This window comes from Cyanistes caeruleus, chromosome 9, assembly GCF_971803275.1.
Source record: "Cyanistes caeruleus chromosome 9, bCyaCae1.hap1.1, whole genome shotgun sequence".
Classification (NCBI taxonomy): Eukaryota; Metazoa; Chordata; class Aves; order Passeriformes; family Paridae; genus Cyanistes; species Cyanistes caeruleus.
This window is the reverse complement of record NC_141709.1, coordinates 15,970,696-15,987,947: the sequence shown is the minus strand read 5'-3', so window position 1 is coordinate 15,987,947 and position 17,252 is coordinate 15,970,696. Positions and strand designations below refer to the sequence as shown.

At 37.6% G+C, this 17,252-nt stretch overlaps 1 protein-coding gene across 50 annotated transcripts in view; it reads right to left on the bottom strand.

Moving 5' to 3' along the window:
* Positions 1 to 17,252, bottom strand: part of FRRS1 (ferric chelate reductase 1) — a 157,196-nt gene that overhangs the window by 129,466 nt on the left and 10,478 nt on the right. For 9 of the 50 annotated variants that reach the window (XM_086841811.1, XM_086841817.1, XM_086841818.1 and 6 more), the window contains 17 exons: positions 17,077 to 17,150; positions 16,381 to 16,536; positions 13,649 to 13,844; positions 13,281 to 13,417; positions 12,548 to 12,642; positions 11,746 to 11,896; positions 10,745 to 10,924; positions 9,784 to 9,882; positions 9,117 to 9,264; positions 8,446 to 8,562; positions 7,541 to 7,656; positions 7,184 to 7,270; positions 6,138 to 6,235; positions 5,907 to 5,965; positions 5,004 to 5,147; positions 3,839 to 3,900; positions 1,409 to 3,733 (listed from right to left, as the gene is read on the bottom strand). In XM_086841811.1, the coding sequence (XP_086697937.1) occupies positions 3,641 to 3,733; positions 3,839 to 3,900; positions 5,004 to 5,147; positions 5,907 to 5,965; positions 6,138 to 6,235; positions 7,184 to 7,270; positions 7,541 to 7,656; positions 8,446 to 8,562; positions 9,117 to 9,264; positions 9,784 to 9,882; positions 10,745 to 10,924; positions 11,746 to 11,896; positions 12,548 to 12,642; positions 13,281 to 13,417; positions 13,649 to 13,844; positions 16,381 to 16,431 (1,833 nt within the window). In that variant the 5' untranslated portion in view covers positions 16,432 to 16,536; positions 17,077 to 17,150 and the 3' untranslated portion in view covers positions 1,409 to 3,640. Of the gene's footprint in view, positions 1 to 1,408; positions 3,734 to 3,838; positions 3,901 to 5,003; positions 5,148 to 5,906; positions 5,966 to 6,137; positions 6,236 to 7,183; positions 7,271 to 7,540; positions 7,657 to 8,445; positions 8,563 to 9,116; positions 9,265 to 9,783; positions 9,883 to 10,744; positions 10,925 to 11,745; positions 11,897 to 12,547; positions 12,643 to 13,280; positions 13,418 to 13,648; positions 13,845 to 16,380; positions 16,537 to 17,076; positions 17,151 to 17,252 lie in introns of those variants that run through there. The other 41 variants (XM_086841825.1, XM_086841827.1, XM_086841798.1 and 38 more) reach the window with 13 other exon arrangements.

The following is a 17,252-nucleotide window of genomic DNA, read 5'->3' as shown; positions in this document are numbered from 1 at the left end:
AGGTGGTTCCAAGCCTGTTCTGAAGAACTTGTCCTGTGCCACTTCCTCAGGTATACACAACCACTTCCTTCTTCACACAAACCCCTTAGAGAATGAATCAGATTTATGTGAGCAAAGAGTTTCTCAGACCTACTAGTAGATCATCCCTGTTAACCATCCTTCCATTCACTAGGACACCACTTACTACAGCCTGCACCGAAGGTCTAACACCACTGAGGTATTAACTTCTGCACAGAAATGCAGAATACTGCAGTTTCCCCTCAGTGATCGCTGTTCATCTTCAGTTGTCTGCAAAAGGACAAGACCCACATGACAAAAGAAAACCATCCATACCTGCTCAAACAAAAGCTCAAGCATGGATGTCAAGCAAACACCCACTCCAGAATGTCTATCTGTATGAGTTGGCTTGAATTTAAAGATTGAGTTTTTTAATTCCTTAATAATACCTTTAATAAAATAATAATACTTTAATAATACCTTAATATACCTTGAGAATTTTTCCAATTAGTTCATTTAGGAACACTTCCTATTTTGGAAAGCCTCCACATGTCAGCCTCTCGCTGACAGTTTACAGAAAGCGAGCAGAACAGAAGTGCTGTTATTTGAACAAGGGCGCCACGTAGTGTTACAAACTGATGGAACACAAAACAGGCAATCTCTCCTTAGGCTTCCCTGGGTAAAGCTAAAACATGGCCATTATTACACACAACTGGGAGTCTCCCCAGTTTGTGATTTTTTTTATGGAACAGGAAACAATGTAGCACTCAGTGTAAGAAGGAGAAATTAAATACACCTTTCCGTGGTTCGTGCTGCAGCCTGAAATGTCAACTAGCTAAAAATTACTAAAAGTAAAACAAAGTAGGTGTGAACTCCATTGCATTTGAACCAAGTAATTTTAGTTCAAAGTGCACACAGGCAAAGGACGTGACTTGTAGCTAAGGCAAGAGCAGATGACCGGTATTTGAAGGCTGCACCTAACAATCAAAACAATAAACTACTTGTGACACTAATCACAAATTTCTACCTGCCATCTATGTTCCTGCCAATATCAAACCCTTCCACAGATTTTTTTTCAAAGGAGTACACAAAAAACTTTGGAAGACACTGGAATACAATGACACATTAATTCCTCTAACTAGTTATTCAGGAAAAGGGCAGGAGTGATGGTGAGAACAGAAATGAGGTAAAAATAGCAAGTTTTTCCATTAATTTAAGTTACAATACTGCACATAAGAGCTCCCATAAGAAACCAGACAATACTGCAAGCAGTAGAAGAAGAAGAAAGTAACCCAGAGCAACTGACAATTTTGAAGATGAATTACATGTGGAACAAGGACTTTTTTTCTTCTTGAGGAAGAGAAACTCCTTTAAAAAGTTAAACTATTTTAACATTAAATTTCAATAATCATTTCTCCAGGAAGGATTTACATAGTTTAATGTATAAAACAACATCTACAAAAAAGAGACAATCCATTCTGCTCCTAAGCAAGACTTTTCTAGTTTCCTTGTGACAGCATTTTCACATCACTAAAAATGATAAGAACTTCTATTGAGATATTTACATTCATGTTTTAAAACCCATGTTCATTGTTACATGTAAATTAAACAACCCTCAGTACAGCTTTTGTATTACAGAAAGGATCTGGCATTAATCTTAATTTAAAAAGCCATCAATCATGTCTAGGTTGAGTGATTTTTCTTCCATAAACTCACAGCAGATGAAAGAGTCCCACAAGATTTTAACAGTAGATGAGCCTGAAATTCCCAGGCTTTTGAGATCAGAGTTCTCTAAAAAAACCCTACACTCACAACCCAAGCTGAAGGACAAGAAGCATGGGGCCAACTGTGTAACTCATTTCTTGGTAGTCCCCCTTTCCCAATCTGCACATGACTTTTCTAAGGGAGATGATTCAACTTGGACTCACTGGCAGTCAGCTGCTGCTGACAAAGGGATTAACCCCAGCTCCATAAATGCCCTTATGGCTAAATCAGATATCTGAGCAGCCAGAAAGACCACTGACTACAAACAAACACGTAGCTTCCTGAATATTACCTGTCCATGCAACAGGCTGCACTATGGACTTGGGAAGGTGGAGGAGGAGAGAGAGCAGACAGCTTTGGTAACTGCAGAAAACCACCACCTCACCCACACCTACAAGTATTTTAGAGCTGGCCACACTTGTAGAGATGTTGATGTGAAAGTCTATACCAAGTCAGGCCTCACTACTCACTGTTCTATTCAATACTCCCAACACCTTCATTCCCAGCTGCCTTAGTAGCCCTAGCCTAAAAATGTACTTTCAGTTGTTGCAACTAAAAAGCAATACTTTTGAGTAAGAAAAATGAAAATGTGTGGGAGCAAGCTGTTTAGAGCCATGTAACAACTGCAAAGCACTGTAACTGCACAGTGTATTAAGGTTTCATTTTAAAAATGCCCTTTCAAGAGTATCCTTGCATACTTAGACAAACCATGAACCAAAAAAGTTAAATATAGTCTCTTTCTAGTCTCTGTACCTAGTTCATATATTAGCAGAAACCTTTTGTTGTCTAAAAAATTGCCCTCCAATATTCTTGCAGAATTGTTATATTCTTATATTCTATAATTCTTATAGTTCTGTCTTCTAGATATGCCAGATCAAAGGGCTCTCACTTAACACTAGCAGAAGCTGCTTTTCCTGAAGTTGATCTAGCTCCCAATTTATGTTTTGCTCAATAGCACAAATACAACTGCAACATTCCAGAGCAAGTATTTTCATTCCCACTAAAGCATCAATTGGCATAAAGACATCTTATTCACACAGTCAAGTAATTCAAAGCAACCAAAGACAGTAAAACAGAAATCCATAAACACAGATAGGTTCTTCCTAGCTGAAGAAGGTTTGAATTTGGGATAAGTTAGAATAGGTTTTAATGCATTTATATTGAAAACATGTTTTCTCTTTATGATTTAGAAGCACCAAGAGGGTTGAGACAGAGCAGTATTTTGAATGAGGCAAATGATGGTTTTACTAAAGGACTGAAGTTCCCAAACTCCTATATTTGTTGTGTAAATACACTGCTCTTAGAGCAGACAGTGCTTTTCGCATTTTACTTTTATCTATTTAGCTCATTCATCAACCTGCATTTGTGACAATTTTTCACCAAGTTTCACAGCTTGTTTGGTTAGGGATTTCCTTATGCACAAGACTGTCAAGAGCAGGAAGTTGGCACATCACATATTATGAGAACACAAAGTGGACAGACTGATCCAGATCAGTCATATCTTGCCAGTTCCCCAACAATATTCACAAAAGGTTTAGGGAACTATCAAAATAACATTTTCAGCACACCTTCTCAATCTCCTCTTAACCTATATAACTACTGTGCTTAAAAAGTAGAGCTTTCATTCTTTACTCAGGCAAAGGTTCATTAAGAGTCCCATCAGAAGACAGCTTTTGTAGGACTGCAGTATTCCTCTCTAAATTTGAATTCCAGACCTCCCTAACACTGAGCATGACATGCACGTGCAGTTATTCTTCAATTACATCTTCAGGGATGTTGAAAAAAAAGGACATGTTGAGAAAAAAGTTGTAATAAAAGGTATTTCTTGCAGATTTTTCAACTGCACAGTATTTTGTCACAAAATTCTCAAATACTTATTTCATACTTGGTTGGTTGCTATCAGGAAGGCAACAAGGAATACTATATTTCCACAGACATAGATGGTTAACACAATCTGTTTAAATAGACGACCCTGCAAGAAAAGGGGAAGAAAAGTCACTGAACAGTCAGTATTTTTATTGGGTTAAACAAAGAATCATCCCATCTCACAGTAGTTAGTTACCAAATTGTGACTCACCTCTGCTTCTGCAGATGTTAGTGACTGCAGTATCTGTACTCTGTCATCCTCTATCACTTCAGCTACTCATGGGAAGAAAAAAGAGAAGTCAAGTCTGATCTTAAGAGGAAGGGGATTTTCATTTTTATACCAAAGTCTTCCTTTTATGCCAAAGTCTTAATCCTATGACTAAGTCTTATACAACATTCCATCTGAAAAAGGACCTGGAAGTCTCATTTGACATTTCATGACCTGTTACTGTCACACTCGCAGCACAGATTAAAAATTATTCTGGAGCTGACCTACAAAAAGTAAATTCTGAACATTGAAGTCAAAAAACATTTTGTCTCTTTTGCTAGATTGAATAATCAAAACACTGAGTTTTGAGCTAACACCTTTTCTTTTTGTATTTTGAGATAACTGGATTTCATTAAGAAGTATTTTCATTAGCCAAGATGTGAACACTCACTGTCCAACCATTTCGAGTTGATTTCCCTATTTCTAGTAAGCAATTACTGCAGTAAAATTCAAATTCACATCTTTTATAATCACTCCCCCTCCACATGCCACCTTATACACAGTTAATCACACTTCTTCAATTCTGCAGCTGTCTCGTCTCAGCCTTAGACCCAGGTCATTCACGTGTGCAGCTCCTCTCCGTGACACCAGCCAGAGATGATAACAATTTCTAATGAAGTTACTACCCCCTCTCTTCCCTAGACATATTGGAGTCAGGATTTCATATTCCTTCCCCAGTTAGTCAAAATGGCAAGCATTCAAACTTGCTCCTGCAATAACAGCAATTTATCAACAGTTAAATGCAGATTAAATCTGCATTAATTAATCTGGACTTAACCCACCTGGGATCAAAATTATGGCAAAAAATAAGAGTCTCAGAAAATACTGTCGCATTTCAGTCGGCACATTTCAGTCCCCTATGAACTGTAGTTTGAGAAATGAGAAGCTACTATTTAAAATGGCACAAAACCCACTCTTCTAGAACAGTTTTGTCTTGAAAACTGTTTTTCTTTCATATTCATTTGTCTACAGAAGATAGGATACTATTACTCAAGACTTACTCCCTTTCAGCATCCATGTTAGAGGCCAAAGACCTCCTAAAATTCAATCCACACTGGTTTTATGCTCAGCAAGCAAGGGGATAAGAGGAGTTGTGCTAAGTTTGTACCTTTACGAACAAGACAGTAGCTGTGTATTTCCAGCAGAACATCAGTACCAACATGCCAAGCTACAAAGCCAATCATTGCATAGGTGTCCCATGGGTCTGGCAGGTCAAGTGCAGGCAGATCCATTCCCAAGAACATAGTCACAACTATTCAGTAAAAACAAGATTAAAAAACCAATAAGAACGTGCCAGTGTGCTTTAAAAATGCTCTCAATGCTTTTGTAAATAGATTTCTCATTAATTACCTAAAACTGCTTGAGGAATGAGGTTAAAGGAGTTCATACAGCTGAAAGTTGTTGAGGGTTTTTTGGGGTGGGATGGGGGTTGTTTGGGTGGGGTTGTTTTGGGGTTCTAGTATTGTGAGGGCCTACGAGGAAGAAAAAGGCCGAGATAATTTTCAACCGGCTTAGTGCCCCGTCAAATTACAGCCACACAAACACCAGCATCTGTGTCTACCAACAAGAACAATCACCACAATATTAGCATTTAAGGTTCCTGTGGAAGCTTGCCTCTATTATTAGAATTAAACCCTGGATTAGAATTATTAGAATTAAACTTCTGGATCTGTAAGTGAAATTCCTGTCTCCCATTCAATAACATTGAAGTATGCTACTGTAAGAATGCTCATATCTTCCAAGACAAAAAGAAATTATGAAGGTAAGGAGAGGTCCTTATTACAGAGAAATTTCAGATTTGTCAGTAATTCCCTTGATTTTGAAGTCACTTTATTTCTAAGTTGTATCCAATGGCCCCTTAAAACTCACAGAAAAGATGGCCAAGAAAAAGGCACTTCAGACATGCCTGGACTGGATGTCCATAGATGGTTTAGAAGAACAACAGCCCAGAAGAAGGACAAAGCTCCTTTAAATCAGTTAAATGGGAGTCACAACTATTACTTCTACTCACCAGCTAATATTCTAGCTGTTGTACCAGTACTCCAGTGAAACCAGTTAAACAACTGCCTCCTGCAAAACAATGAAAAACATTTTATTGATTACATAGGTGGAGGAAAGGGGCAGAAATCAAAGAACATTTTTGCCTACTTTCAAGCTGTAAAAGCTTTCCATTGTAAAAAGAATGTTTAAAGAAACAGTCACATTGAATTCCTGTGGCTGTAATTTAATGAGTCAGTTGTACCTTGGCGAGTGACGAGATGGTCTGAAACCTGCCATAAGTGGTTGAAAGATTGTCAAAGCCATCACAGCACAGCCAAGATAAGGATGAAAACCTGCTTGCTAAACAGAGGACATTTTTCTTAAATATAATGTCTATATAAACAGACAGAAAAGACACCAAAAAGTTGCAAATTTTATTTTTTCTTGTATTAGTAAGTTACAGTGGAGCAGCACTGGCAGAGGCAACAGGACACAATAAACTGCCCTACAGACACATGGAGATTGTTTGCCTTGGTAGCAGATGCACTGGTACATCTGCTCAGGGTTTGTCCCACCTTTTGGCTTTATTGAGAAATTCTACCAGCTGAAGATCAGACTATAAAAGCCAGAGTCCAAGCTCTCCAGTCTCAATCCTGTGTCTTCAGGATAAGTCTATTTTATAACTCTTCCCAGCACTGGTCTTCTCTCTCACCCTAAAACATTTTATTCAATTTCCCTACTTCACACACATGTGACTGTAATTCTCCCACCTTGAATTCAGATACTCTCTAGACTTTCCAGCTTTTGATGTCACCTTGCATCAAAAAAAAATACAGGTGACAGCAACAGGTATATAATCTCTATCTAGCTACTGATCTAGACTACACTTATCAGCAGATGCAATTATGTCTAAGTTCACAAAAACACTTATTCCCAGCAGGTTTACCATGCTAATATGTCAGCCATCACACCCTTACTCCCCTCACAAATTCATATTCTCTAAGGAAACAGTAAGACCAAAACAGCACATAAAAATACTGCAAGCAAGGAATTTTTTTAGGAGAAAGAGGAAGGAAGGAAAACACTGGAAGTTTTCAGCTGTAGTTTAAAGGAGACAATTTTCCTCTTGTGTGTTGCTAGGATTTGAAATCAGCTGCTTAAGAACATCTTTCAAAAAGAAAGATGCATCTAAGCAAAAAGAAATTTGCTTAGAAATAATCATAACATATTAGTTGTCACACACTTCCTCATTCATTTAGTCCCACCTCTACCCCTGAGTTACCAACAAGACAAAAAGTACACACTTACTTGGCTCCAACCTCCTCGGTATACAAAAGGCAACACAAAAGAAATGCTTGTCAGCATGACTGTGACTAACATAAGCATACGATGCACCTAGAAAAGTTAAGTTTGCTTTTAGAAACTCTACAGCTCTCTTAATACATTAAAAAAAATTAATTAGATCTACAGTTAAAGTATTATTAAGCCCTACTTTAGACTTTATCTTCACTACTAAAGTAGGTGTTGTAATTGTTCCACTTTATAGGATTAAAGAAAGATGTAAATCATAGCATGTTTAGTCTATTTCTTGGATCTAGTGGTTTATAATTCTGCTTGCAATAATGCTAGAAAATACAGCTGGAGATATGTGGAGATTCTGCCCACCTGAAACCACAACTCCTTTCCAAGTAGGAATGAATGAGACCAGACAGGTTTGAAGAATCGTGCAACAATAACACCGATACTAACTGTGGTAATCCAAGCAACAAACATTAGTGCTCCTGAAAATAGAAAAAACAAACAATCCAACAAGGTAAATGATAGGTAACTTAAGTGCACATGAATACAACTTCCAAGACTATGTAATAGTTTAGTCCATACGCACATGGTCAGAATTTACCCATGATTAAAAACCTATCACCTGGTTCAGGCTACAGCTTCATAACCTTTATCTTGCTATAGGACCAAGATATCCATGTAAACGATAATCATACTTTGCCCACATAACACAACAGAGCAGCTCTGACTACTGCACATTTCACACATGCTAAGTTTCACACCACACTTTGTACATACTGGTGAGAGAAACCATTCTATCACCAACTCAGACATCAGAGGATGAAAGATGTCATTGCTACAATCTGTGTGACAAAGAATGAGTGGCAGTTCTATCACAGACCTTTATTAAAGTCCAGTAGTGTGGGAGAAAAAAATTCCCATTAACTTCAGTGGCTCCAGACTGCCAGTCAAGTGGTTTCTCATTTCAAATAGAACTAAATCAAAAATGCAACTACAACAACTTGAAATAGAGAGAAAGAGATAAACAAGTCCAAATTATAAATTTAAGGGAAAGAGCAAGGGCAAGTTCATTTTTCTGGGAAAAAATCTTTCAACACCGCTCTTGAAACAAAAAATTAGTAATTTCACTCTGCCAGCAGTATCAGATCTCACTAGTCAACAGAACATACAATGTAAATGCCAGAAAAACACAAGGGAATACCAACTCTGCAATAACCCTCCAGTCTCACCAAGTCTAAAACTGGAAGACAAAACTAGAAAGTGCAGCTTACCATGAGCCTTGATAAGCCGTGGGGCCCGGGAACCTCCAATATCCTGAGGAAGACCCGTGACATTGTACAGTCCATTGGTGACAAGGGGCTGACGATGATGTTTGTATATGAGCCCACCTGAGCAATGACAAAGTGGTTTATTTCTTGCTAATGAAAGCCATTGCACTTGTAAGTGTGCCCATTCCTCATTCATGAACTCAAGCCCTGTTGTGACCACTGCACATAATCATACAAACTAACACACAATATGGTAAGAACCTAACATCACCTAAGCTATCCTGCATGCTTAATGTGCAAAATGCAACTCACCCAGCTACAGTAAATACCTTCTTTCCTCCACTACACACACAAGACACGAAGAATAATTCCCTTTGATTCTAGTTTCCATTAAAAAAAATAAAAAGAAAGATGTGGCCAGTTCTCAAGAAGTTATTGGTTCCTAACATCAAATGAGCATACAACACATATATGAGTAAATGTGCAATAACTTCCACAAGCAAACCCATCCAGAGTTTGATCCAGAGAAACAGTAAAGGTGACTAAATTAAAGGCCTCAAACTTGGAAACCTTAGTTTGGACACATATTCTCATCTAAGCTATATCTTACAGAAGGGTTACTAACTCATTTGGAGCTGTTAAATGAAAAGCAACCATATGTAAGTCAAGTTTACCTTCACCAGCTTCCCCATTTGCCAGAAAGATGTAGTAACTGGTATCCAGATTAAATCTCCCTTTATAAGCAGGGAGACGGATACTCCTTCTGAAAGAACATTGAAGAAGGCCATCTGCAAGCCTCCATGACATTTCTTCAAGGGAATTCTGTAAAACAGGAGATATTTAATACCCAGTGTTTTCAGACTGGCAGAGTAATTGGCTTAAAAGTAACCCTACAAGAGAAGCACTGATATATAAAGAAAAAAGCAAATGATCGAGGGAAGGGGGGGTCCCTTCTAAATTGGCATGCAAGAGGTATGTCACAGCAAGTCAAAATAGCAACTTATGGTTTGAATTGGTTTTAACTAATTTTTACAGCCCATAATAATGTTTAACCCAGGACATACCAGTTGCAGCTGCAGTTCTAGCAAAGGGACAGACCAATATTAAGCACAAAGTTTCTAAATAGACTAAGCTCCCATCATGTGACTATCTTTACACATTAAATTCAGACTTCCAAAGTTAACATTTTCTAGGAAGTAAGAGCCCAGCCAATCTCACCTTAGAGAATTCTGGATCCACCTCAGTATTTACACCTGCTGTGCAAAAGAAAAGCACAAAGCAGCAGCATACCTTACTTCAAAGCTACATCTGTGAAAGTGTCTGACTTGTTTTAAAATGTACCTCTGAATCCAAGAGAGGATGACTTCGCTCCTTCAGACGGGCAGCGCTCACGTGAACACGGTGATCCTCATTAACACACAGGTAAGCATCATCACCACCCTGCAGAAAAGAAAAATATCTATAGCCCAATAAAAATACTACTGGGCAGTCTTCAAAAACTCTGACTTAATAAAAGCAGCAAGACCTGAGAGATTCCTGTAGTTATCAAGCTGTTATTTCCCATTTTTCAAACATATCAGTATTATTACTGAGAAACCATATTGTCAAGGAGATGACACATAGAAACATGCATAATGATTCACACTCCCCTCCCAGAGTAACAACCACATTATCAGAAGTTTCTTTCATTATTTAGAATTTACTAAATTAACTAGACTAGAGATGGATGTTGGAGCTATTTAAACATCCTCTTCAGATACAAGATTTTTTTTCCTCCACAGATGTAAAAAAGTGTTGTTAAGAAACAAGTGTTCCTGCACTAGGGATATGAATATAAACAGCATCTCCTTTGTGCAACAAGTAGCTTATAGATTATGCATTTGTCAACAGCATCATCCTTTCACTTTAACATAATTTAGAATGAAGCATCTTTAAACATCTTTAAGACTGTTTGTATAGAAGTAACATTCAAGGATCAAATGCAAATGGTTTTCAGAACAACAACTCAGCTTCTGAGGGGTAAGATTTTTTTAATGGGTAAATAAAGATTGATTTAACCAGGAATTTCAGTCAGACAGGCTGAATTCTGCCATAAGAGATATTCATAGGGAAATTCTACTGCAATTATTCGTTCCTGAGATAACTGTGAATATGTGTGAAAAGTGAATATCCACCTATAAGAGAAAACCTGTGTTTTAGCACTATAGGAGAATCACACCTTGTTCTATTTTCCATATGTATTTCCATTCAAACTTGACTAACATCACAAAAACAACTATGGAAAATAAAATAGAACACTCACCATCCACTGGTCATGGGAAAATGCAAATGCTAAATATCCTTCACTTGGACCACTCATTTCAATAAAAACTGAGCTCTCCTCTTGTTGGAATGATAGAAAAAAACAGGACGCACTTCCAGGATCACAGTTTGTAGGGTTCCTAACGCAGAACTTCATAATTCCACAACTTGATGCACTAAACTAAACAATTAAGAAAACAAACAATTTGTGAGCAATGAGAGTTTCTATTCTCTTCCTCCTTTCTACCCATGGTAGATAAAAAGCATACAAGGAACAACATCATTATGTCAATACACCAATCTCTTAAACCGTGTCTACAATTACCCTAGGACTACGAAGTAAAATAACGATGAACTCCAAGATAAATTTGATTTAAATTTCCACTTTAAAGACATTAAAATAGAAGAACATCAGAAAGTCAGTAAGAAGTTCAGAAAAAAACTTCCTCTGGTTTAGTAGTTGGAGAGGTAATATCAACTGTAAGATGAGAAAAAGAAGAAGGGTTCTACAGCATTACGCTTGCTTTTTAAAGTAGAAACTCCACTGATACACATTGAGAAAATATATTGATTTTAAGTCACAGTTATCCTGGATCAAATAGCAATGCTTGCTTGATCCATTCAAGACTCAGTAACAGAAGTCAGTAACACAGATGAACTCTGAGAAGAAAGCTTCTGAGCCTGCAGTTGCTAAATAGGAAGTCATGAGTCAAGACCAGATTAAGTCTTTTCTCATCTCTCATGACCAGTATGCACAATATTTTCTGATCATTAATTTCTGAATGTTCTGGTAATCTTCTGATCTGTGTGCAGCACGAGAATATTTGACCCTGCAAAGTTCAGGCAACTGAACTGAGTAGCTGTCATGTTCTTAGCCTTAGATATCAGTTGCTCATCCATCATCTTACATTTTCTGTTAATAGGCTGTATCAATGTCATCTCATTAAATTCCATTCATCACAAGCATTAAAGAAAGCCTGATTTAGCTTGATAATTACTTACTGGCTTTGATATGTAGGAAACTGGGTGTGAAGTTGACATAGCCTCTGTCGTTGCATGCAAAGGTGGTGTTGGGGAGAGGACATCAGGCTGGGAAACAATGGGACCTGGAATCTTTACCCAGAAAATCCTGTATTTCTTCACAACTGTCGCTCTTAAAAAAAAAACCACAACACACACAGAATCATTATTGTATACATTAATAGCTACCTGCTACTTTAAAAAGAAAAAAAAAAGGAAGAATCTATAGTTCACACAATTTGTAAAACCCTCATCTTTATTGAGACCTCTATCATTTTCTGGAGTAGGAAAATATCTTAAATCTCAGTAGAAAAAGAATTTTAAAACATAATACCACATGCTGCAGTGGATATAAGAAACATTCATGCCTATGGCATTGATTAGAACTTCAGAGAAGAGTTGCCTTTATCCTGTAGTTCACAAAAAGCTAGTAGTCTAAGAGAAGAATATACATATCATTTGGTTAGGTGCAGCAAAGAAAAAGATTCTTAACAGTGTATATTGCAGGTATGAGAAGTGAGAAAGTAGCTAGAAAAATTAAAGAAAACAGTCTCCAAATCCCCTTATACTTGCCGTGAGGAGAGAAAAAATAAAATAAAATTTAAAAAAAAAAAAAAAATCAAGCTCTCTCTAAAAAGTTTCTGCAGCAAATAAGGGGTGTTGAATTTTCAAGCCATTGGACCCAAGGGCTTTTCAGTTGCTGGACAACATTTGACACAGACAATGGTACAGGTTTACCTTTTCTGCATTTCAATAAATTAGAATTGACATTAAGTTTACTTACAGAAACTGTACATGCTTTGGAGCATCTCCAGGAGCAACCCAATAAACTTTCATGTCTTTCTTTTTTGCTTTACTTGTGTGACTGACAGCTGAATTCTGGAAACACACACATATCAAGAATTACATAGTGGATACACATTTTGTTATTTAACACAGTCAGCAGAGCCCGCAACTAAATCTTACAGAGACACTGCACAACCCCAGTGCAACTGGCTTTTCCTCAGTCAGTCACAATCAGCTCAAGCGAGGTGTAGCACTGCAACTTAGTCATAATAACAAGCTTCAAGAGTAAAAGGAATGAATTTCAGTCCAGAAGACTCCACCAATGAGGCAGAGGTCCCTGCAGCATTTATGCAGAAATAGTGATGTTTTCTTAGTAAGGAAATGCTCCACTTTTTGACAATAAGAGGATGAAGAGACAATGTGCAAAAAGAGTGCAATGGCTCCTCCTTTTAATATTAGGAATACATAATGTTCATTGTGTAAAATTTGCATTACCAAATGCTGCATCTTACTGCAGCAGTCAACAGCCTTCTGTCACCAGGACAGTTTAAACAGCTCATAAGAACAGTCCAGAGCTGCAGTGAGTCATGCCTTTATACCCCAAGTTGGACCCATTTTCCCAGAGACTCACTGAATTCATGGTAACATGGGTTAGCTCTGTCCTATTGCAGGCATATTCCAGTACAAGCCCCTCCATGCCCAGTGAATCATTTTAAGGCACTGGACTCTACCTTGGTACGACCACATGTCAGCAGCTGAGAACGTCTCCGGTCAGCCAACACAAAAGAACCAACTGCAGGGCTATCCAGATGTTCTGCATCCCGGGCTTGTATGAAAAATCCTTCAAAATCTGGTCCAGACAAATGAACTAAAGCAAGAAAAAAAACAAAAGCAAGTTTAACTCTATTCCAGAGGAAGAAGGAAGTATTTCAACAATGACTTACCAGATGCTCATTTTACAAGTACTGAATGATGGTTAATGGATTACCTAAACAAGATTCCACTGCTTAGATAAATCCAGTACAGAAAACTGAGGAAAGACATACTATAATACAAAGAAGCAATAAATTAAACTCTTCAGCTATAACTGACACAATACCTTCTATGCTGTCCCCTGGTTTAAATTCAGTCCCATTCACTGCAATGGTGTGCTCAGGTGACAGCTGAGGAGAGCTACCATGACAGGGTACCATGCTAGTACAGGCTTCTCTTACTTTTCCATTTGGATAGCCAACCACAGATGCATAGAGGCAAACAAACATCCAAACAGCAACAGAAAAAACAGACATATCCATCTGTATAAAATAAAATTTACAGGTAGTTAAACACAATGAATATTTATATTATAGGTCACCACTCCTCTTTAGGAATCAGTTGAATGGTAGAATACAAAATCACGTTTAAAAAAAGCATTTATGAGAAGACACCACTCGCAGCCGCTGAGTAACTTCTGCTTCTGATAACTGCCAGACATTGTTAAAATTTTCAGAGAACATATTTCAGGCCATCTACAGGTGATTGATGGATCCCTCCATCCGCTGGGTGGATTATTTCCCTCCATGCATTTTGACAGCACTTATTTTAAAATGTCTTTTGCCAATCCCTCTCCTGTTCTCTCTCAAAACAAAGGAAAATAAAAACTTCAAGTTGCACAGGACAGATGGATCTTAAAATGTGCTTCACAGATATATAAAGGTCAACAGTATTGAGGAACTACACAGCTAGTATCAAGCCCACTTTTATTAATCATAGTTTCAAATTTTGCATCATTACAGACTGCCTGTTGTTTCCACAACCCATGTCTATTTCCTCACATATGACAAATAATTCCCCAGTAAAAAGTTCTTCTTTCTGCAGGAAAACTCAAGTTGGCAAATTCCAAAAATAAATTTTATACATGCAAGAGTGAGAATTTGGTATGAAGATTTAGACAAAGAAATATGTATGTTTGTTGTAGACAAGCACAAGACTTCTCCTTTGAACCCTTCCTTTTGGATATTGGACCTCTAGACAATTAGTCAAACAATGGATTGTTTGTCACACTCTTGTCAAGGGAACAGCATGCAAGAAAGGCGTGGGATGGTAGGACCCCAGATCCTAAAACAGTTATGTGACCCCTTAACCTCAGCTTTGATTACACAACACTGTTTTCATAAAAGCTGTAGCAATTGGTTTGCTGCACAGTAGTATGGAGGGCTTACAGCTGTACTGTGGTTTACAGAACACCTTGGCCAACAAAAGAAAATGTTTCCACATCCAAAAGGTAAGGAGAACAGAGATAAACTTCCTTTCAATCCTTAGGCACAAGAAGTGAGTTATCAGCTCTGGTGGAACATGGACCAGGCAAGTTGGTTAGCCTTCTGGAAGGGCCATGCCCATTTTGCAGCAAGTGATAAGAAGTATCATGTTATGAAGTTCCCTGACAGCATGGATGGACATGAAGATATAAAACACACAGAGCCATTTCAGACTGAACTCTTGATACCTAAAATGCAGTCAAATGAAGACAAGGCACATCATAAGTCTAACACAACAGGAGTCATCAACATGAACTCCTCCAAAGTTCTCATACATGGAAATCCACAATTTCCAAGGCAATGCTATATTTGTACTTCAACATATAGGCTCCTCAGCAACCTTGCACCACTAAATAGAAGAAAATCAGAGGTAAGAGTGTGTTGCACAGTTAGGTTTCAAGAACTAGAAAATAAAAACCCAACATTCAACTCCTCCCAAATATTCAAGATAACATTACGATAATATCTTTCGCATTTAGTTAAAGTACTTCATCATAGTTCCAGCACTTCTCCAAATTGTCAAAAGTTTACATCTAATTGATTTTATACACAAGTTAAAGATGCCTATAGAAAGCTAAAGGCTAAGGTTCAGTACAATTATATGTACCAGAGTAATTCTCAAAACAAGGAGAAGTAAGGCTGCATATCATAGAGACCAGAAAAAGAGTAGGGCAGTATTCTGCTTTAAGTAGCAGAGGATGTGGTAGGGATGTAAAATGAAACAAGAAACATTCTTGTCAGATTCAACTGACTCAAAAGCTGGCAGAAAAAGATTAAGTAGAGATTAATAGAATTAAAAAAAAAACAAAGAAAACCCAACCAAAATCTGAAAAATATTTGGATAAACGGAGAGCAGTAAGTTGCTTCTTCCTGTGTTGAAAACAACTCCTACAGTCCCTGCAGGTATCAACAGCTAAGAAAGCCATGGTAACCTAATTGCTCATCAGCACAATGCACACAGTCCAGCTCAGGATCTCTTCATAGAGCTTATCTTCTTCCAGCTGTTTAACTTCATTAGCTGTATGGTGTAAAATCTAAAACTAACATTAGAGAGGAAGAAAAGATGAGACAACAGGCAAGGCAAACATACTGTCAGCTCAAAGGTACAAAAACTGCCATCAACAGAAATTTCTCCTGAGCACCATCAGACAAGAAGGCAAACAGAAAAGAGCCACCTGAAGAGAAATAAGCAATATTAATATAAGGGGTTTATGAAGCATTCCTTTAGAAATAAACCCCTACAAAGGGAAACCAGACAGTCTTGCTGCCTAAGAGTCACCTCCCTCTGAATTAGAATTGCTCTTTAGCTTTGGTTGGCCTCTTCTGCTTAGTTAAACATGGTCATTTCACAACAGCTGGACTGAGCAAGGATTCATAATAATTCATTACTTTTAAAATACAAACACACCCACTCAGGCACATAAAACAACAAAACATACACACCTCAGCATCTTGTTCTTTCTAGGAAACAGAATTTCAAGGGCATATATGTTTCAAAATTATTTTTTGTAATAGCTTGAGCGTAGGTCCTTACCTTACAGCCAGTCCTTCTGTTACAGTGACGAAGACTGAGTGAAACTGCCATTGATTGATTCTCTGCTTGTAATAAAACAACTTATATTATTTTGTAAGCTCTTCTATTTTGCTTGTATCTAATTGTATTAACTTTTACTGTACCCAGGAAGCTTGTCTGAAAAGAGAAACGGTACACACACAAAAAAAGTAAGTTTTATCAGAGCATCTTTACTCCAGGCACATATTTTTTACAGCTTCCCCACACTTCAGCTGAAATGCAGAATGCTGTAATGAAGCACTGACTCTGTAGCTTCCTTTACTTTGTCAGACACTTCCCCAAACCTCAAAAAGCCTCACACTAAGTAATCACTTAATTATCTTCTGGTGCAGTTAAGGATGGGCAGGGGAAACCTACAATCAACTTTTAATATTTCTTTCTCAATTTTCAACAAATTTGCAGCATGATTTTAAAGCTCACTATGCATTTACTCCCTATCAAAGAGATAACTTTATTTTAAAATAAACAATTTTTAAAATATAGTGACTTTGTCTTGTTTCCATATATCTCAGCAAGAATGAACAAGAAGCAAGGAGTTTGCCCGGTTCACTTGTTTGCTTTAATGATTTTATTCGGGCAGCTGGTCTGCATAGAATCTTCAAAGCCCCACCCTTGCAAACTTTTATGTATATAAAGAATCCAAAGCTAGAAACTGACCTAAAATGATGCAGTTTGCAACTTCAACTAAAGCATCAGCATATTTACTGTCACAGTTATCATAGAGCCATCTCCTATGCACATTAACAGAAAAGAAAACAAAATAAGAAACTAATATTCACATAACAAGAAGCAAAAAAGATACCAGAGGAACATGGCAAGGCTTCCAGATAAAA